At 37.8% G+C, this 21,993-nt stretch overlaps 1 protein-coding gene across 1 annotated transcript in view; it reads left to right on the top strand.

Moving 5' to 3' along the window:
- Positions 1–19,221, top strand: part of PKN2 (protein kinase N2) — a 57,251-nt gene extending 38,030 nt beyond the window's left edge. The window contains exons 4-22 of the mRNA XM_086752915.1: positions 612–729; positions 2,325–2,470; positions 2,569–2,782; positions 5,353–5,538; positions 5,837–5,946; positions 7,800–7,943; positions 8,083–8,158; positions 8,484–8,658; positions 8,925–9,051; positions 9,498–9,634; positions 9,736–9,811; positions 9,899–9,990; positions 11,034–11,210; positions 11,772–11,834; positions 11,937–12,013; positions 13,412–13,554; positions 14,877–14,984; positions 16,619–16,699; positions 16,781–19,221. Coding sequence (XP_086609041.1) covers positions 612–729; positions 2,325–2,470; positions 2,569–2,782; positions 5,353–5,538; positions 5,837–5,946; positions 7,800–7,943; positions 8,083–8,158; positions 8,484–8,658; positions 8,925–9,051; positions 9,498–9,634; positions 9,736–9,811; positions 9,899–9,990; positions 11,034–11,210; positions 11,772–11,834; positions 11,937–12,013; positions 13,412–13,554; positions 14,877–14,984; positions 16,619–16,699; positions 16,781–16,984 — 2,454 coding nt within the window. The 3' untranslated portion in view covers positions 16,985–19,221. The remainder of the gene's footprint in view (positions 1–611; positions 730–2,324; positions 2,471–2,568; positions 2,783–5,352; positions 5,539–5,836; positions 5,947–7,799; positions 7,944–8,082; positions 8,159–8,483; positions 8,659–8,924; positions 9,052–9,497; positions 9,635–9,735; positions 9,812–9,898; positions 9,991–11,033; positions 11,211–11,771; positions 11,835–11,936; positions 12,014–13,411; positions 13,555–14,876; positions 14,985–16,618; positions 16,700–16,780) is intronic.
- Positions 19,222–21,993: the final 2,772 nt, after the last annotated feature.

Below are 21,993 nucleotides of genomic sequence, written 5' to 3'. Positions count from 1 at the left end.
GTGGAGCTCTGTGAAGGTAACTGTCTCTCTTCTCAGCATACTCATTTTTCTCACAGTTTACTTCATGGTGCCAGTGTTTCTAGCTCTGGGTATCTGTGCTACACTACCATTCTTTGTCTTGATTGTGTTAAGGGGAAGAATTGACTTTCTTTAACTGCTTAAATAATTGATAACTTCATTATAAAATTAAAAATACAAGTATAAACTGTGACCATGGGAAAGTAACTTATCCATGAGGTTATAGAGTGGCTACAAAATAAGTTAACCAAAATGCCCTTTGGGATATAACAAGTGTGATACTCATCTGTGCTAACTACTGTTAATTACTGTGATTGATTGACACTGCACAGACAGAACAGACTGCCTTAAATTTTCTCATACTCTTCTTTTTTGTTCTTACTGCAAATCAGATCACCATTAAGTTATCTGATAATTCTCAGAACATTTAGAGAGCGCCATGCAGCAGCCATAGAAGCCCATGTACACTTCCACATCTAAGAACCATTTGATGTAGTTCTTGTTCCTAAAGGGCGTGGATTTTGAAACTTTCACTGTGTTTTGTTCCAAGAAGAGTTTACGATTTTAACTTGTTTGTTTGTTTGTTTTAATAGGATCGAAAACTTCTTGCCACAGCTCAGCAGATGCTCCAGGACAGCAAGACAAAAATAGAAGTTATAAGGATGCAGATTCTTCAGGCAGTCCAGACCAATGAACTGGCTTTTGATAATGGTGATGGAGTAGAAAGGAAATAGGAATCATTAATGCCGTGTAGATATGTACCCATACGCACACAGAGTTACCGTACATTTCTATTGGGATGTTAGACAAAACTTGCATGAGCCAAAAGTAGTCAGAGTAGACATACTGTTGTGTGTGTTAGGATGCCAAATACATCTGACTTGAAGCAAAATACCTTAAACTTAATGAAGAGAAATGCAATCTCTCTTCATCATCCTTTCTATACCTTATGTAGTCCGGTTTTGTTTTGTGGTCTTTGTTCTCCCTTTATGCGTGCTTTCTTTTAGTAATTTTCTTTAAAGCAGATAATCTTTTCACTATCCAAAAAAAAAGAAAATCTGACACAGGTGCAAAGCCTGCTTGTCATACATAAATAGATTGACCTTATTATTACTAATGGGAGCACAGATGGAGACTAATTTTTTCTGTCTTTATGGGTATTTAGGCTAGATTGAGTAGTAAACAACTGTTTTAAAAACAATTTAAAAATCAGTGGTTTTAAAATGACCTGACTTGAAATACTCATGCTGCAAGTTTCAAATTTGCATTTCTTTGGAAATATTTGAATTTAAAAAAAAAAATACCCCTGAGCAATAATAACATGAGTGTACTATAAAATTGTGGGCATATTGGTACATCTCTAAGTCTTGAACTTTATTCGTATATATGAGTATTGAAGTTGTATGAAAAGGCTTTTAATCAGAGCCTGGATATTTCATTATCCTAGATGATGAAAAACTTGTGTGTGTTTTTTTTGTTTTGGGGGGTTAGGGAGTGTTTGTTTGTTTGTTTTTACACTTGTGACACTTCTGGCTTTTTTTTTTAACACCTCATCTTAGCACATGGATTATGTATGTCATTTTTTCAAAAGAAAAAGAAAGTTATTCAAGCTAGAAAGGGCTTTCAAATGCCTTTTTGTGTTCTTACTACTCTTAGAGCTTTGAACAGAAAGGAACACATCCAGAAAACTTTCTGGTTTTGTTTAGGCAATCTAAACACTGTAAGCAGTGGACATTAGAATGGTTAACCCAAACCATTTGAGGAAGGCAGTCTATGGAACCTCTTACTTTCCCTGTGCAGGCAGAAGCCAGATTCCCTGGGATTTGGTATGAAGCATGAGAATTATCAGAAACCGATTAGGGATCTACTTAGCTACAGAGTACTTTGAAAGATAAATCCTCAGAGCATGGTTCAGAGATGTGGAAGTCTCAAAACCTCCTTCTTGCCAGCTGAATGGTGTTTCAGAGATATGGCTTTTGTCCCTTGACTCCTCTGAAGACACATTCTTTTTCTCACATCCTCTAGCAATTATAGCTCTTCAAGGAGTAGCACCTGTTTTCTGGATTGAGGCCTTGATCAATTATTTCTTCCTTCAAATGCAGATGGTTAAAATTTCACTGTTGTTTTTATGACATACTTCAGGCTTTTCTTTGGTCTACCAAATCTGCATCTATCTCTTTTTTTTTTTTTTTTTTTCTTCTTTTTTTTTTCCTCCCCTCTGTTTATATGAGGGAGAGGTTGATATTAAAGAAATTAAACATGGGTGTGGTCTTCAACGAAGATTGTTTGTTTATATCTCTTTGCAGAAAAACCTGTGATAAGCCCTCTTGAACTCCGAATGGAAGAATTACGGCATCATTTTAGGATAGAGTATGCTGTAGCAGAAGGTGCAAAAAATGTGATGAAATTACTTGGATCTGGGAAAGTTACCGACAGAAAGGCACTTTCAGAAGTAATTTACGTCATTACAGTTTCTGATACTTTATTTTAAATGTTCTTTCAAGAAAAAAAAATTGACATTTTTTTAAATTAATTTTTTATTTTTAAAAGGCACAAGCAAGATTTAATGAATCAAGCCAGAAGTTGGACCTCTTGAAGTATTCACTGGAACAGAGATTGAATGAACTTCCTAAAAACCATCCCAAAAGCAGTGTTATTATAGAGGAGCTTTCATTGGTCTCTTCACCTACATTAAGTCCACGTCAAAGTGTAATATCTACTCAAAACCAGTATAGTACGTTGTCCAAACCAGCAGCTTTAACAGGTATATTTTTTTTTAATTTTATTTTATTAAATGGTTTAAAACAAATCTTTAATGCCAACTTTATTTATTTCTGGACATATTTCGTTGTTGTGCTTTTCCTAGACAGAAGCATTTAGAATTTCCAAGTGTCTGTGCACCAAAAAAATGCAGATAAGTTTCTTTTGATTTATTTGTTGACTTTTTTTTAAATCCTTTTGAAAAAATGAAGTTCTGACTTTAAGTTAGCTCATTATGGAATTATTACTAGCGTTTATGTAACACATTTCATCTTTAGATTATCAAGCACTTTAAAAGGTGGGTAAGTACCGTTATGCCCGTTTTACAGATGGGGAAACTGAGGTCCAGAAGGGTTAAGTGACTTGCCTTGGTCATACAACAAGTCAGTGGCAGAGCTGGAGATAGGCACCCAGCTTTTCTCCCAGTCCCTATTTTACCCACTGGACCACACTGGCTTCCTAGAAGGTGAGACTTACGCTACAAAAACATGCGTTACATTTCTGAACAGAAGAGGGAGATCCTAAAAATGTGCAGGGAACTATTTAAGGCTCTATTTATTGATGTGAATTATTTTCCTTGCAATTAAAAGTGGAGATTTTTTTTTTTTTTTTTTTTTTAATTAGAGAGTTAGCCTACTATGAGGAAACAGTACATTTGTATATAATATATAAGACTTAGGAACTTCTCGTAGTTTGGGTCCACCTAGAATTGTTGTCCTTCCTTGAAGTAAACTGTTTCAAGAGATGAGACTTACTTTAACAAAGCTCTTAAACATTTGTCTCCCAGTGTTCTTAAAGAAAAGCAAATACTTTTGTGTGCTTGGAGGTATGTTGCTTTACTAAATTTATTTAATAAGCGGTCATATAAAACTTGCTGGTACAGACAAGTTTGGTTTTTTGTTTTATTTCCTAAAATGTTTTACATGTAACTATTAAACCAGGTATTAACAGAGTAAGTTTATTACAAAAACAGTCTGAAATTCAAATGTTACTCTAGTTATACATATGTAACTGAAACCAGGATTTAGTTTTTAAGTACTGTGGGTTTACATTTTCCTGTAATACGTAGTCATTGGTCAAATACATTATAGTGACAAACAATTCCTCTTTAAATGTGATTTACTGATATATGTATATATGAACAGTTTCTAATAGGAATTATCAAAACAGAGCTACATGTTTGGAAGTTCTTAATAGTTACACTTTCGTATTAGCTACACAAAGACCTTTTATATTCAACTGGATTTAAATAAACAATGTCTTTTGTTTTGCCTCTAACACTTTGTGAAAAATAGATCAGTGCTACTGTCGTACTTTTTAAAATGCATCAACAGAACATTCTGAGATACGCATCCAGTCCCTGTGAAGATTATAGTCTTTCTAGTTACTGCTTTCTTCCCTCCTCCCACCCACCGCCTAACCAGAGTTTGAGAATGAAGTTATCTTCTATGTTTTAACCAGTTTTGGGAGCCAATAACATCTCTTTGTCTTCATTGCCTAAGGCTTAGTTGTCACTTATGGCTGTTAATTCCCTACAGGATGGGATTTCTTCTTAAAATGGTTTTTTGATGTCTGTTCTGTGGGCTGTAATGTTGCCAGACGATTTTTAGGTCAAGTCTGACTTAAGTTTCTGTTACAAAGAGTACTTTTAGTTTCAGAGTTAAGTACATTTCCTGTTAAAAGAACACTGCATTTACGAGCTGCATTTCAATTGACAGTATGATTATGAACGGGCTAATTTTGCCACTTCTAATAGTTAATTTTGTAAGCATAAGTGGTGTCACAATTTTACAGATGCTATCTTGTACAGGATGAAGTAAGCCTACCGTTCTTGTAACCATCTGTGGTATTCAGATGTTTCTTTGCTGCTGGAGGAAACACTCTTAAATTAGAACAGCAGCCTCCATACTCTGGTTAAAGATGTAGAAGATTTTGAGGAATAGCTTGTCTCAGCTTTTATAAATCCAAATTCAGTCAAGTTGGAACAGTTCAATGATTTTAAATTATGTACTAACTCAAATTTGACTTCAGCATGCAGCAGGCAAATGTGATTTCTGAATGTCTCTTAAACAAATTTGTAGTCTCAATAGTCAATGCGTTCATTTTAATTACCAAAGCAATCTACCAAATATTAATTGATTACATAAAACTCATTAAAAATTGTTATTGTCCCACCTGCAAGATCCATCATTTTAATAAGAAACTTAAGATTTGTCATCTTAAAAAAAAAAAAAAAAAGAAAAAGCGCCGTTTCTTACAACCTGAACCCAAGTCAGTGAGGTTCTTAAGTAAAGAAAACACAGATACTTCTGAGACACAGAACAAAAACTTATTTTGTGTTATTTTGGTTAACTGTTGCTCCTTCTAAAAGGCTGTCCCACGTATTTGACCTTTAATGCTTATTTCCAGTATATTTTTCTTGGTTCTATCTCTTGATTTCATCTAATATTTCCATTATACCCTGCAGTGGTCACAATGTGAGCTAAATCAATGGCGTAAATCAATCGTTAGTCATTCACTGTGTTTACTTAAGAACAGAACTCTTTGATAAATCATGGTCCTATCTTGTTCTAGGTACCCTGGAAGTTAGACTAATGGGCTGCCAAGATATTTTGGAAAATGTCCCTGGTCGATCAAAAGCCACATCGATTACGCTACCTGGTTGGAGTCCAAATGAAGCCAGATCATCTTTCATGAGCAGAACCAGTAAAAGTAAAAGTGGGAGTAGTAGAAACCTTCTGAAAACTGATGACTTGTCCAGTTCAGTATACTTCTCTTATTTTTGTGCATATCTTTTATTTACTTTTTAATGTGCATGCCATGTTCTGTAATTTAAAATACTAAATTGATTTTAAGCTTTAAACTTATTTTTTTCTTCATGTACCGAGTTGGGTTTTTTTAAAAAAAAAAAAAAGAACAAAAACACAACCACACTATTATGCCCACAAGAACCAATTAAATATGAGATTACATTTTTAAGGGAAACTTACTGAAGATTTTTTTGTTTGTAGAAAATCCTCTTAAAAATTTAAGCTGAGTTTGTGTACTTTACTTACAGATGAAGTCTGTGCTGTGCTGAAGCTGGATAACACTGTGGTTGGTCAAACTAGCTGGAAGCCTATTTCCAATCAGTCATGGGATCAGAAATTTACACTGGAACTAGACAGGGTAAAAATGTGATCTTCCTTCACTGACAGCTATAGTCAGTTCTTTAGATTAATTTCATGTTGCTTTCTTTTTTTTCCCTGTTGTTGTGATTATGTTCAAATTTCATATGTGCAAGTATTCCCATCTGTAACAGAATGAGCTCCTTGGGGTTAAGCTGTTATGCTGGGCTGGCATTCTAGAATTTTTACCCTTTCTGGCCTACAAACTGACATAATATTTTCATCCAAGATCTAACACTTAGCATCTATTTAGCCTGTGAGAGAGAGTGCTTAATTTTTTATTAGGATCATCGTATTATTATTATTTATCAGTAAAGTCTAATACCAGATACAGTTTAGTTATTTTAGTAAAGCTATGTCATAGAATTTTTACAGTGCATCTTTAAAAGTGTTCTCATGTGAGCCTGATCAGTTCTTCATGAATAATAAATAAATTCATTAACAGTTCTTTCCTAGAATTTTAGATGTTACTTGAAGGGCGCAGGTATCTGAAATGATACTTGATGTTTCTTTCCTCACACCTTTTAAAGATAATTTATGTTACACAGGTTTAATCAAGCATTTTTTTTAATACTGGTATCAGTATTAAAAGTATTTAAAAGTACAAGGATTTTTTTTCTTTTTTTTTTCCCCCATCAGTGTTTAAAATAGACTGAAAAATTAAACTATATTTTAGGAGCCTAAATGTCATCTCCAGTATATATTTAAAACAAACAAAACAAAACAAAAAAAAACCAACAAAAAAAGCACATACACAGGAAAAAAAACCCACCTTCCTGTTTTCACTCTCTCCCCACCTCAGCCCACCCCTCCGAGCCCCAAAGGAGATTCCTTCCATTTAGGAAGGAAGCAGTTTTAGACCTGCAGGTTCGGCTTAGGAGTAGCGCAGAACAAAACTAGCAGCTGAGGAGTCCTGAAGCCTTGATTATTCTCACATTAAGACTAGGACTAGTCAAAGTTTTGTAGCTGCTCCTACCAGCCTAGTATGTGTCCTGTTCACTATTTAAGAACTCACTATTAGATGGCTTTTTGGTGCCAGAAAAGACCTTGCTTCTGCTGGGCATGACCAATGCATCCTTCCATGTTTGAAATGCACGTTCCAAAATGCTTTATGTTTTTATCTGTTGCTTCTTCTTAACTTTGGTTTCTTTCAAAACCTACAGCTATCATAAAGACAGTAAACTTGATAGATAGAATTAAACTACGCTAACTGAACTTAGTAACGTACAATGCTGCTGTTATGTTATATTGTAGGATTCTTCATATGTTGTAACAAGCATATAAGACACCTTAAAAACATAGAAATCCCACTGACAAGATATAGCACTAGTTCTTGTTAGTTTAAAGTAAGTTTTTTGGCCTCTCTTCACAACCATGTTACAAAAACTGTACATATTTCTAGAGATACTGTATGAAGTCTTGCATCATAATGTGTATGCAGGTACTAGATGTCACTACACATCCATGAGATGCAATTGATACTTCCAAATAACATGGAAAACTAGTGAATTTGACATTTTTTGTCAGAGCTTGAGCTAAAATATCTTGAACTAGACTAACTTGTTAGACTGACCTGAAAAGTCTGGTGACTGTGACTCTCTCCTCATACTTTAGGGGAATTTTACACTTACACATTTATTTGGGCACTGGAGATCACGTTTGAACTTTGAAGTGAAATGCTACAGTCATCCTAGTGAGAGCTTACTCAGTATGGGTACTTAGCCCTGGCACTCTTTAAACGCAACAGCTCTGCATCTTGACCCTTGAGTTGCAAGATCTTATGATTGTACAGCGGTAACTCTTACAAAACAATTACTAATAAGTAATTTCCTGTGTATATGTTTCCTGTCGTAGTCACGTGAATTAGAAATCTCAGTTTATTGGCGTGACTGGCGATCGCTGTGTGCAGTAAAGTTTCTGAGGTTGGAAGATTTCCTGGATAACCAACGGCATGGCATGTGTCTCTATCTTGAGCCCCAGGGCACTCTCTTTGCAGAGGTAAGAAGGTTTCTTTGAAACACTTGAGCATACTTGCAAGTATTATATTGCAGTATAGTTTAAGAAGTTTTTCTTAAACTTTTTAAGAATGCATTTTGTTCTGAAACTTGAATTATAACACACATTATTTGAACTGCAGGTTACGTTTTTTAATCCAGTTATTGAAAGAAGACCAAAACTCCAGAGGCAGAAGAAAATTTTTTCAAAACAGCAAGGTGACTGTTTAATATAAACATTTTAAGCCTAAAAATTGTACGGATCTGTGATATTTTTTATACAGAGACATAATATTTGTCTGTGAATAAAGCTGTTGATAATGAAGGATTTAGCATTGCATTTAGAAATGTTTTCTTTTAGAATTCCTTATTATGCATAAGCATTTGATAGTTAATAATTAGGAATTGCTAAGGAATATGACAAATTCAGTTTGTTCTTCATAAACTATAAACTGATTAATATGAATTTTTTTTAATTATAGCTTTTGGTAATAAGTAAGGAAATTACTTGCACTCTAGTTTCTTTTTTTCACAATATCCACAGGCAAAACATTTCTCAGAGCTCCTCAAATGAATATTAATATTGCCACTTGGGGAAGGCTGGTAAGAAGAGCTATTCCTACAGTAAATCACTCTGGCACCTTCAGCCCTCAAGCACCGGTGCCTGCTACCGTGCCAGTGGTTGATGCGCACATTTCTGAACTAACGCTGCCAGCCAGGTAGGTGATATCTGCAATTTTTAAGTACTTTTAAGAGCCAAGAGTAACAGTGAGATGCTTGTGCCCTAATGTACATAATGTATGTCAACTCTGTTTATTCTAGACTACAGACCTTTCAATGTTTTAATTTTGGACATCCATATTATAGACAGATCTGCACACACAAGATTTGTTTTAGGTGAAATCTACATAACGTGCTGTTTTAAGTTGGTTTTCATACTATTGAAACAGTCTCTGCTATACACTGAGGAGTTTTTTCTTGCCAGTGACTCTCCTGTAGCCAAATTGGACTTTGAACTTGAGCCTGAGCCTCCACCTGCTCCACCCCGTGCATCTTCCCTTGGGGAAATATGTGAATCTTCTGAGATAAAGGCTCCTGATGCACCATCTCAGGCAAGGAACTTTAAGAATTTTGAGCTATACAGTTTAAAAAGGTTGTAATATTGGCATTTTTATGATAGATTTCTTCCCTTATAGTTCAGCATATGCTCCCTTAACGTACACATACAGAATGCTCCAATTACTCTTGGTGGTAAACTGTTTCCATGGTCGGTGTGTTTGACTCTCTGTGTCATTGTTTCCGTCACAGAAAAAAAAACAAAAGCCCAAAATCATTAGAGTATTCAGGAAAAAATAGTTTTACTAACAAAGAGTAGAATGACTGGAGCAACAGGTTTCATCAGTCTGTTAAAAGCTTGCTTATCTGTATCATCATAAAGTACACCAATTTTAGCTTAGGTAATTCTTGTATTAAGAATTTCACGTGCTTATAGTAAAATTTCTGCGTTCATTTGCCTTAACAATCAGTTTTAAATTTGCAGACTTCTTTTTCTTTACAGGATGAAGTAACAAATTTTGATTTTGAAAATGGCAGAAATAGCATTGTCCCAAAACTCCAGGCTGAAATAATCTGTGAGCCTGATGCTCCCCGTTCAGACGTAAAATACGCCAACACCCGAGAGCCTGAAGACAGAAGGTAAAAATGCAGTGGTTTTGTTGTTGATCAGAATAATACCTCTTAAAGTTAACAAACTAGAAGATTTTTTTACTTTTTTTTTTTTTCTTCTATTTACGTAGATCACAACAAAGATTTCAATTCAGCCTGAAGGATTTCAGATGTTGTGCTGTGCTGGGCAGAGGACATTTTGGAAAGGTAAATGTCAAAAGGCTGTATCAAATGTCAAGGCTATATCAAAAACTAGATATTGCTCTTAAATGAATCACTTACCTTCTGTTTTAGGTGCTGTTGGCAGAGTACAAAAACACAAACGAGATGTTTGCTATTAAAGCCTTAAAGAAAGGAGATATTGTCGCTCGTGATGAAGTAGACAGGTCAGTTTGTAAAATAGAATACATGGATTCCATCAATCATGTTTTTTTTCTGCGTGGAACACAACTGTAAGCTTACGAAACAGTAGTTAAATTCAGTAAGAGAGCAAAACAAGTTGTCATCTCTCTGCTTAGCTGGCTGCTGCAGACGTGTAGTCTTTCTTCTGGAGCAAGGAGGGAGCAGTATAGCCCAGTTCCTTCAGTGCCCCTCTTACAGTGCCTGTACTACAGCTCTGGCTTAAAGCTGATCCTGTTTTTCATTTAGGTTTTCTTGCAATCATTTATTCTAATTACTTGTTTATAGCCTCCCCTCACATTTCAGGAGGACAGTGACCATGTTTTCTTTACTGGCAGAAACACCAGTGATGGTATTTCTCAACCTGTAACATACTGTCATACTTTGTCCATTGTATTTTCCCTTAAGTGCTGTGTATGTTCCAGTGGGTTTTTTTTAATCTTTTTGCCCCAAAATGCAGATTTATTTTTTTTTTTTTTTTGCTTGAAGACAGTTACAAAACTGTATAGTTTTAGTGCAAGAAGGCTCTTTTATAAGTTTAGTAGTGACTGTATTCATTTGACTTGGAGGAAGAAAGAGAATGGTATTAAGGATAAGCTACAAATCGACCAATTGGCTTAAGGAGACATAATCTGGAATTACTATAGATAGGTGTCTGTAATATTATTACTGTTTTTCCTCTTTATGTATTGTATACAATTAAAATTAAAATGGATTGAAGCTTGCATCACATGATATCAATGCGTACTTGATGCAAGTCTGAGTATTTGGAAGGTAAATGGGCAGGATACAATTTTTATGGACTGCCAGGTTTCCTTTTTCATTTGTGAAAGCTAAATGTAACTTTGTGGAAATCCTAGCATCAATTTAATGTGTGTGCAAGTATTAAAACCTCTCTCAAAACAAAAAATGTTCTTATCTTGAGGAACAGAGGAAGAAACTTAATGTACAAATTACCAGTAGTTTCTGAGAGCTGAAAAACTGTGGTTCAGAATTCAGCTTTAAATTTTTACTGATTTTCTGTTTGCAGCTTGATGTGTGAAAAACGAATATTTGAAACTGTGAATAGTGTAAGACATCCCTTCTTGGTGAACCTTTTTGCTTGTTTCCAAACCAAAGATCACGTTTGCTTTGTAATGGAATACGCTGCTGGCGGGGATCTGATGATGCACATCCATACTGATGTCTTCTCTGAACCAAGAGCAGTGTGAGTACCCACCCCTTCTTGTGGTGTTAAGGGAGGGGCATTTTGTTCAGGGCTAAGAACGAAGATCTTTATCACCACATGCCTCTACATTATGTCATTTCAGTGAATACTGTTTCTGGTTTTTAAAAGGTCGGAGATTCTAACTGCTTTTGTTAGAAGAAGACACACGCAGGTTTAGTCTGCCTGAATCCACACTGAATTAAAAAATTATATACAAATATTTAATGTTTATAATACTTTTTTTAAAAGTTACATTAGAAAGCTAAATTAAATGTTGAAGTAGCAGACAAGGCTAAAAAAGGAAAGAATAAGGCAAATTAGAAATCCTTCAATAACATGGCAGTGGACACTACAGAAAATTTATCCATGAGGCTGAGCGAACACACTACAGCCTGAAAGCTGCAAGGTTAAGCATTTTTGCCATCTGGCTTTGAAACTCTGACCTTGTATAAAACTAATCTGTACCTGAAAAAACAATCATCTGATCCTTAGAGGATGGTTAATAAAACAGATCAATAAGACTAAAATCTATTGAAATTTTAACTTTAACTTTTTCAACAGATTCTATGCTGCATGTGTGGTTCTTGGACTTCAGTATTTACATGAACACAAAATAGTATATAGGTAAGCAGTCACTGACCCATTTCCTGCAGATGAATTTCAGCTATTCTGAATAGTACTGAAGAAACATCAGTGATGCAATTTTGTTCTCAAATGTTCATTTAGAGATTTGAAGTTGGATAACTTGTTGCTGGACACAGAAGGCTTTGTGAAAATTGCTGACTTTGGTCTTTGCAAAGAAGGTAATGGCCCCTAATTTTCTTCCGAGGGGAATGCCATAGTCTGGCTTACTCTTGAATGTTTCTTGAGAATGTGTATAGCCTACTTACCTTGTATTACTTGAAGAAAAAAATACATCTCTGTACAAATGTGGAGACAGAAAGAAGTTCCTTAGTAGGGAAATATCAAGGGCATCTAAGCGTAGCCCTATATTTTATTTATTTTTTTTTTTTAGTTGTCAGCATCACCTATTCTGATTCTTACTTCATCATATCTCTGCTTATTAATAAGGCATACTGCTGCATTGTACAAGTTAGCAGAAAAAGCATTAGGTATTTTTTCCTCATTCTAAACATGTTGACATTGTACGATGAAATTAAGTAGCATTATAATCCATACCTCGCTCTTTTTTATAAATTCATTATTTTTTTTAACTTTGAAATAGTTGCAACTCCAAGTATATGGAAATTACATGCAAAGTATACTAGAGCTAAAATGAAGACATTTATCCAAAAAGGGAAGCCTAGATGCTAGGAAGCTACTTTCTAGCATCCTGTTACTGGCAGTTACCTTTCAAATAAGACACAAAACAAATAGCAGTAGCAACTGAAATTGCAGTGTCTTTCTCAAACCCCATTGCAGGAGCAAAATCTGGAAATCTTGGCATTTCCTTCTGCAGTTTGTATAGCCTCTCCTCCTTAGCTTTTCCTTTTAGATAGCCTAAGAGGGAATTTAGTTAATTTGGTAGATATTAAAATATTATGACTGTCTGTAATATCCTAGGGCAAGTCCTATGACTTTAGCTACAAACACATTCCATAAATGACAAAAGGAAACAAGGAAAAGGAAAGCTCTCTGGTTTACTGACTACTACAGTAAATGGCTTTCTTAAGCTTTCTGCAGCACCTCCACTTGTAGTGTCACAGCTGTCCTTGTGGTGCCGATGTCCCAAACTGCACCCGCCTTGCAAATGCACAGAGCTTATTTTGCTCTAAGCTGCTTCACTACACTCCATGTTTTACTTTATATGTAGTTTTGCCACTACAGAAGCATCTGTTGTAGATATGTTTGACTAAACTAGTGTGCCACATTTTCTTCTACTAGCTAGTATAAACATAGCATAAGATTGTTTGTATCTTTTCAAGCAAGGATAACTGTGACGGAGGTGTCACTGGAAGCTTAATTTGGCTCATTGAATACAGTTAGGGATAGCAAAAACTGACACTCAAGTGCACATGGAACAATGGCATGGGAGGGAAGAATTGGGGAATGTTTTACCTTGTTGGGCTGAGCCTTCAGGACAGGCCCTGGAACTACAGTACCGGCTGAAGTTGCCCTAGAGAGAGGTTTTACTGGCTGGAGAAATAGGTTGTAGAGTGGCAGAAAATACTGCTTGCTTTTCATTAACTGTAACTTTTCAGGAATGGGATTCGGAGACAGAACAAGCACATTCTGTGGCACACCAGAATTCCTTGCTCCAGAAGTGCTGACAGAAACTTCCTATACAAGAGCTGTAGACTGGTGGGGTCTTGGCGTACTTATCTATGAGATGCTAGTGGGTGAGGTAAGTTCTAGTGAGATACAATAGAGTCATAAAACTAACTATAGTTAAAGGGTTACAAAACTCAAGATATCAGCCTGTTAACACTCAGTATGTCCTACCTGCCACAGTTGTATCAATACTGATATATACAGTATGTATAGGCATACCTGTTTTTACAGTGAGCATCTTAATGTGTTCCATCAAGAAAAAGCAGCATTAAATACGGAGCAGCTGCTTACCTGAGAGCAGCTGCTGTAATGCTATGGAAATTGATGAGTTATGTCACGAGCGTGAATTATCAGCACATGTGGAAGTCAATGAGTTGTAGCTGGTCCAAGACTTAACCTCTAGATTTTTGTTTTATTTTGTTTTTAATCACATCATTATGCCTTAAATGAAATTACAGTAATGGTACATTAATATCAGTGTCTCTAAGCAAGAACAGCACATCTGGTTTGGGGGAGCTCAGTTTCCAGCGCACATCTGCTATTGTCAAATTTGGATGTGTACAGCTGCAGCAGTCTTCTGCTTTCAAATGCTTCTGGGGAGAACATAAACTCCTTAACTCCTGTAGCTTGAGTGGAAGTGACCTTTAATTCATAAAACTGGGTGGTAGTGAGAGATTATGCCAAAGACAATGCTGTTTACCATTTGAATTACACACACCGTGTAAATGAGCTGGTGTAAATAAATCCCTATTGAATAGTTACTTAGCACTGCGCACATTGCCGTGCCTTCTGGCCCATTCTGTTACAGTATCCCCCAGGTAGCTCAGTGACGGCTTACCTGCTAAAAACCAGAGCAAAGCTCTAGATTTGCTCATCATTTTGTTCTTTTTCAAAAAAGATGATCATTCAACTTTTTTTTCACTTCCTTTCAGGTAAAAAAGGACAAAAAGCTTGTAGGGTGTCGGCTGCATCTGTCAGGCCATTTCAAAACAGTTTGAAAGCCCTTGGGCATGCTATAAAAGCATTACAAAAACAATGAGCCTGGACTTGCATCTTACTTGCCCGTGGCAGCTGTGCCAAAGAAGAGCCGATACATACTTTCCCCAGTCAGTGTATATCTTGTGTCAGAGTTTGAAGATCTGAGTTTTAGGTGTTTCTACTTCTAAAAGCACATTTTTAAAGCATAGTCCTTCTGTAAAAACTACGGGATAATATCACCTTGCCTTACTTTTCTCTCTTCCTTATGGAAAACTACCATATCTTTTTCTGGGAAGAGGAAGACTGCATTTCAGGGTGTCTTAATTCCAATTTGTCGCTGAATACATGTTGTTTTCAATTGTAAGGGATTTTTAAGCCTGTTTAATAGTATTTTTTTTAAAATTGCTTTCATTATAGTCTCCCTTCCCTGGAGATGATGAAGAGGAGGTGTTTGACAGTATTGTAAATGATGAAGTAAGATATCCAAGATTTCTGTCTACAGAAGCCATCTCTATAATGAGGCGGGTAAGAAGATAATAATATTACATTATTCCTCTCTTACCCTGTTTCCCCTCAAATATTAAGGAAATTAATTACTTTTGTGAGGAACAAAGTACTTTAAGAAGCAACGCTTGGTTTGTTTTTTTTTTCACAATTGAATTTCAGACTTGCTTCATTTATGCTATGCCTTACTGCCTATCACCTTAAGTGAAACTTGTCAGTGCCATTCCACTTTATTATTCAGGAACAAGTTTTTCTTCTTAAAATGTAAAACAGTAGAGGCTCTATTTTCTAGGTTTCCCAGTCATATCTAAGTAGAGAAATTCAGCTCTTATGTGCTAGCAGAACATTGCTGCATTGACCTATTTGGTAGATTAACATTGTCACATGAATATTTTAATTCAAAGACTTCTAAATCTTTTTGGTTTCATTCCAGCTGGGGCAGGGAACACTGTACACATGGCACCTGCAGCCCCATTCTTGGCAAAGAACAATCAATCACTTTGTTTATGATTGTTATTAGTGCCAGTCCTTAGTGTAATGCCTCTACTTATCTAAAGAAGATGCCTGAAACTGTCCTAAGTTAGAAGCTCATCACAGTTGATAGAACGGCATCTACTGGAGGGGATTCAAAGCCTTGGGATGCAGCCTCTCCGCTTAAATGTCTGGCACGGTAGCAGTCTAGCACCCAATTCAGCAACGTGCTGCAGCATGTAAGTTAAAGCGCATCACAGAACTACTGTGACATAAGTATTTAAGTAGTAGCATAAATATTCTATAGCTTAAAATGATTGCTTCCTCTCAGGGAGAGAGTGTTTCTCTAGAGAAATAAGGGAGAAAAGGCTAGAGTTGGGGAGGGTATTTTTATCTAAATTATCATGCCAATATCTGCAGGGGACAGCAGCCTCCTACACTCCACCCAGATTACGCATACAAGTGAATTCTGTGCTTGCAGTTTCCTGGTTGTAGCTTTGTGTGCACTGTTCCCATCTGAAAAATCCTCACATAATACAGTAGACATTTATTTTTTGATGGTTGCATCATGAACATATCAACTCCCCCTGATGCTGGGCACTCTGCCTGGAGGTGGGGTCCGATCACAGCAGCATGATTCACCAGTGGGAGCATCTAACTTCTGGTGCCGAGGAGAAACCCCTTCTGTTTGGCTGGGGGTGTAAAGCAGCATTCAGCCCTCTCAGTAAATCAGCTGCTGTGAAAGAGCTGGGCACAGGAGACAGCAGAGTAGTCTCTCTTCTGAGCCAAGCAAGAAACACTAGCTTATGTGAATTCCTGTATCCTCACCAGCAGAAGGGAAACTTTTCACTGTCTCTAGGCTGAAGAGTAGCCCCACTAATCACCTCAGGTATCAAGCCTCGGTGCCACAGCTCTACAGTGACAGATCAGTCTGCTGTCTCTGCGTTCAGAGCTAGGCTGCTAACAGGTTCAGGCAGCTCTAAAAGCACTACTCTCTCTAGCCATGTATAGCTGAAGTTTTTGTCTTTCCCTTTCTTTGAGCACCAGGATTTTTCCACAGGTCAGGCAGTATGAATTTCACTGTCTGTCCACTCTTGGTGTTGGCTCGTACACCCTAGCACTCACCCTCCCTTGCTCTCCCCCACCCCCGAACCTTTGCAATGAAATCTCACATGTTTTGTCAGCTGCTACGAAGAAATCCAGAGCGGCGGCTTGGAGCTGGAGAGAAAGATGCTGAGGACGTGAAAAAGCATCACTTCTTCAGGGTGAGTACAAACCAATATTATTCATAAAGGACATTAAGGAGCAGAGACAGGAAACTAAACAGCGGTTGGTTTATTTTACAGCTAATAGATTGGAATGCTTTGCTGGCCAAGAAAGTGAAGCCTCCTTTTGTGCCCACCATTAGAGGACGAGAAGACGTTAGTAATTTTGATGATGAATTTACCTCCGAAGCACCTATCCTCACTCCACCTCGGGAACCAAGGATACTTTCAGAAGAAGAGCAGGAAATGTTCAGAGATTTTGATTACATTGCTGATTGGTGTTAACTTCTAGACACTGTGAAACCCCAGCTGACTGGCTCACAAGAACGCCTCTCTCAGAAGAATACCAACCCTTCAATTGCTTTCTGTGCCACCTGTAGCCTCTGTTTTGTTGTTCTTTTTTTTTTTTTTTTAAATCACATGAAGACCCTTTTAAGTACTGTTTTAACACTCTTGTGAAGAGTGGCCTCTTTGTATATTGTTTTTTTATCTGAGCACTGGAAAGCAGGTCTATGGAGTTCTTAAGCTGAGTTGGTGAACCCAGGCTGTATTAAGCTTCCCACGCACGGGCACACATGGATCTGTACCGTTTCTCCCACTCTTCTGCAGCAGATACTTCACAAAGCGACGGTATCTGCCTCAAGTGGGAAAAGCAGACTTTGAGCTAGGTAATCACTTCTCTCTACTCAGCCGCGTTGACAGAGAAGTTTGGGATACGGATCACACAGAACATGGTTCTAGCTGGAGAAGGCAAATGATTTCAGTTCAATATTATCTTGTGCAGTCTATAAAACTACACCTTTCTATGTACACCTTCATCTTGTGTTCTTAAAATAACAGTATTGAGAACAGATCTGCCTTGTTTTGTAAATTTCCTATGGTATTTATTAGGAAAAATGTTAAACGCCTTGCCTTTGAGATAACACCAGTGTAAGTGCTTCCATTACAAAGAAAAATCCAGAAAGTTTACCAAAGCCACTTGCCAAACAGTTTTGCCTTCAAGCTTTTTAAGCATGGCTTAAAACCGTGGTTGATATGAAGAATGTAACACGGATATTGCTCAGCCTAACCACAAAGAGCAAAGCATATGCATTTCCCAAGCCCATCCACTTCTGTACTCAACCTCACGCCTTTCCCGCTCCCTGAGCGGACAGATAAGTTAACCGGTCTGCATCTAACCACCTCGAGCATCCTCTGTCGTCTGTACAGTATCATATCACTTTTAGGAAACGTAAGGATTTTCAATGTATACATGCTGTGAACATGTATATTTGGAAGTTGTAATGTATTCTTATGTCCAGGCAAGTAACTTAATTATACCAGTTCATTAATTTCACACAGTGGCCCAGTGAACAACATAGAACTGAGTGAAAAAAAATACCACATGCATGTAGGCCACTGAACTCCAGAACTTCGATTGGCAGTTACTGAGGGTAAAAGCAATATGATGTAACAGAATGTATAAATATTTTTGATAAAAACAGTGTATATTTTATAAACCCCTTAACACTAACAGCTGTACCTCAAAAGTTGAAAAATAATTTAGACCAGACACTGTGCATACTTGTAAACCAAGACCTATTTTCAGCATCTGGTGTTCTGTGGGCAAACATTAATCCTTGGAAAAGAAACTTCCCATGTGGTCCTTAGCTCTAGCACCATTCAGAGCCGATGGCGTATGCCATCTCATCCTAGCCAGGAGTTTGCTGTTCATGGGCTGAGAGTGAGAATCAGCACTCAAATGAATTAAAAACTTACAATTCTATTAATTCAAAGAAGAAATACAAACCACTTAAGTGTGCAACACTCAGGTGGTTGTTTAAAATCATTATGCTGGACAGACCTGCAGGGTCAGGCAGGGGAGAAGCTTAAGGGAAGCAGAAAATAAAGAAATAAATGAATAAAATTAATAGGTCCCATCCCCCCGTCCCCAGAACAAGGAAGGCATCTTTACCAGCTCTACAAATCATGTTTGGCAGAGGGAGTCCACTTTTCAACATTACTCGTTTCCAGATTCTAATCATTAAGAAATCATGTTCCTGTATCTAGCTGAAACCGATACTTTTGAGGTACAGTCAGCTCACCCTTTTTGGTTCCCAAATACGTATATATATATAAGCATCTAACAGGGTGCTTAACACTTATGAAAGTATCTTCAAAAATACCTTTTTGTAACTACATCTTGTACAGAAATCTTTTTTTAATCTAAGTAAAATCACTAAAAAGAAAAATTAAAAAAAAAATTAGAGGGCAGGGTATGTTCACCCAGTTAAGCTGAAAGAAAGCACTAATTTTATCTCTGTAGTTTTTTAAAATATTTTTAGGCAGATTAAGATTTTAAACCCTAGATTGTAAATATATTTTGCTATACTTTATCTGTATGTGGCTGCTCAAGCACTTTGTAAGGAAATTAGGATATTTTAGAATGGTACACTATGCATTAAAATGAAATGTGCCTTTAACAAATGTCATTCTAAGTGTTTTGCAGTCATTAATATCACAAATTAAAAGTTTTAAATAGAGTAATTTGTAAATTGTGTCCCAGACATGATTTTGCTGTTTCTTGCAGTGACTTGTCACGTTTTCTCCACAGGTAACTTCAGAAAAACTTGCAGTCAGGAGGGGACATACAGAAGCCCAGTCTCTTAGGGGTAGCTCAGTGTACTCTCATTCATTTTTTAAAAAATCAAAATAAATAATTACCTCTGCGCATATCTTCTTTCAAGCTGAAGAAAAGGAGCCTCCACTTACTTGGGTGAGCCGTAGATGACTGTCGATTGCAGTCTGGCCCACTTGAATCAGCATTCTCCCTTCAGAGGCTTCCTTTGAGGGCAGGGGGACACAACACTCACTCCCCTCCAGCATATTTCTTCATTATTTTCCACTCCCATTACCTAGGAAAGCTCTGTAAACAAACAAAAACCTAGACCCAGCCCACAGTGAGCTTGTTCTTTAAGCAGAGAATGAAGCTTTCTTTTCTGAGTGCATTAGAAAATACATCTTTACTCTTAAGAACAAAGTAAAATTTCAGAAGACCATTGGCTAGAGACACGTAACTCCAATTCTTAATTAAGCAATCTTTCCAGAAAGGCCTGGCTCCAAATGAAGATCAGACAGTTTAAATATCCACTGTAAACGGCAGGTGAATTAACACAGGAAGTGCCTGAAGATACTGTGCCCTCGCCTTTGCTGCATGTGGGGAATGCAGTCATTCAGCGCTCATCTCCCTGCTGAACCAGCAACACCGTACACACATTAGCAGCGTACCCAAAACCTGTACACAGCTGAACTGCAGCCAGTCTCCTTCCTCGCACTTTGGGCTCTACTCGTCCTACCTTTGGTACTGCCAGAATAGGCTGGAAGCTAGTCCAGAACACAGCTGGAGGAAGGCTCACCCGTCAGTATGTGGCCCACGACCGCTGGACAGTGACGCTTCTCAGGACAGAAGCAATTACAATGGCTACAGGAGTGCAGCGCCCCAGCCTATCCCCGCAACCTGCTGGTGCACCCTCTGCACACAGACGTCCCCCCCCCATGCTGCCGAGAAATGCTCCTGCCAGGAACAAGGAGAGCTCATTTCTGAATGAGAAGCTTCTACCAAAGAAGCCAAATTCCTTAGGCTTCATCAAAGCAGCGTACTAAAGGGGTTGTAACTGCCTAAAAATTAATTCAGAGCTATACTATATTTTTTTCCCTGAATGCTTCAAATTAACCATAGTTACTGGGAGCAACAGTAACTGAGTTTCAGAATATATGGCCCTTTCCAGCACATTCCTAGTTCTGCCTCTTTGGGCTGCACAGTTACTACCACTTCGACACCAAGGGAGGTACAGGAACTGCTCATGGAATTGCAGGAAGAGGCAGGGCCAAGCCAGGACAGTATACCCCAGTCTCCATCTGCTGCACTCCAGAGCTCTACACAGATTTAAATCCAGACAGCTCTTGCTGTGTGTAACAATTTCAACTGCAGACACTCACCACTCACATGTCAAGTGCTCATGCATAATGCCTGAAAGCATTTAAAATAAGAGCGTTATTGTAAATGCAAGTTTCAGTCATTTTTAACCTGCATGTAGTAGATATAACATACTAATCTCTACTGGGTGGTAAGAGAATGTTCACCTTTGCATTTCCAAACTAACAGTACATTAAAGGTCAGGCCCTGCCTATTCAAAGCATCATGCTTTTTCCCCACTGCAGAAGTAGAGGAGCTCAAAGCAAGATGGGGAAAGCCCAGGGAACAGAAAATCTTGCAACAAAGTTTAAGGAAATACATTAGACATTAGAATACAATCCCTCCAAACTACCAAGAACCCCACCTTTAACATCTGCACCAGAATTTTTCATTACTGCAACCGACAGCTTCGGTGGTCTAACAGAACTGTACAGCCTTTGTTATTTGTTTAAAGAAAAAAAAGAAAAAAAAAAACCAAAAAAACCATGCAACACATTGAGCTGCCACATTTCAATAGCCTTGAGTGGCAGAAGAGGATTAAAACTAAAACCAGCAAGAAAACGGTGAGGGCTGCTGACAATTAGTGCTGTTAGCATTGGACACACAGCCTTCCCTCTGGATGGCTTAGGACCAGACGTGTAGCAAGCTGACCCCTCAGCTGTTCCTTTCAGTAATTAAAATGAATTTGCACCTGTGATATAAAATTAGCTCAGAACCAGAAGATTCCCAGTTAAGTACATTTGTTGCTTTGCACACAAAGGGACCCTGTCAGGAGGCAACTCGTTCTGAAAGCTGCTGGTTGGGGAGGGTGAACAACTGCTGGCCTTCTCTCCTCAGCACCTGGTGCCTCATTTCAAACAAGCACGTGCTCACTTAGAACGTAACAGTGCCAAAAGTTAACTGGCCAGCCAGACTGCAGGGAGGACTGACCAGGCAGAACAGAAACTTCTACTAGAAATACTTTTTACCTTCCTCTGTACAGTACCACATCAGAAAGTTGTCAGGAATTCAACTAAAGCAAGAGTCCCTAGCTCTTCAGCTGCTTTGTCAGTATGTCAAGTCCACGGCAGCAAAGCAGAGACACATCAGTGAGAACCAGGGGGACTGGGCCAAGGAAGTGACTAATCCTTGCACAACAAAACTGGAAATCTTCTGCAGCAGTTGTGCAAATATTCAAACAGCTTTTCAGCGACTGCTTGCATTCTGGGTTAAGTCATCCATATTCTACTGTACAGGGAACTACAAATACCAAAGCCACACTGGAGATTAAAAATTGTCAAGAAAGTGAGCATTTAAGCAGCCTTATGACCACGCCCGTAAGTACGAAGCTACCTCTACC

The sequence above is a fragment of the Chlamydotis macqueenii genome, chromosome 8, assembly GCF_036417535.1.
Source record: "Chlamydotis macqueenii isolate bChlMac1 chromosome 8, bChlMac1.mat, whole genome shotgun sequence".
In the NCBI taxonomy this organism is placed as follows: Eukaryota; Metazoa; Chordata; class Aves; order Otidiformes; family Otididae; genus Chlamydotis; species Chlamydotis macqueenii.
Note: the sequence above shows the minus strand (reverse complement) of the source record. Positions and strands in the feature narration are given on the sequence as shown.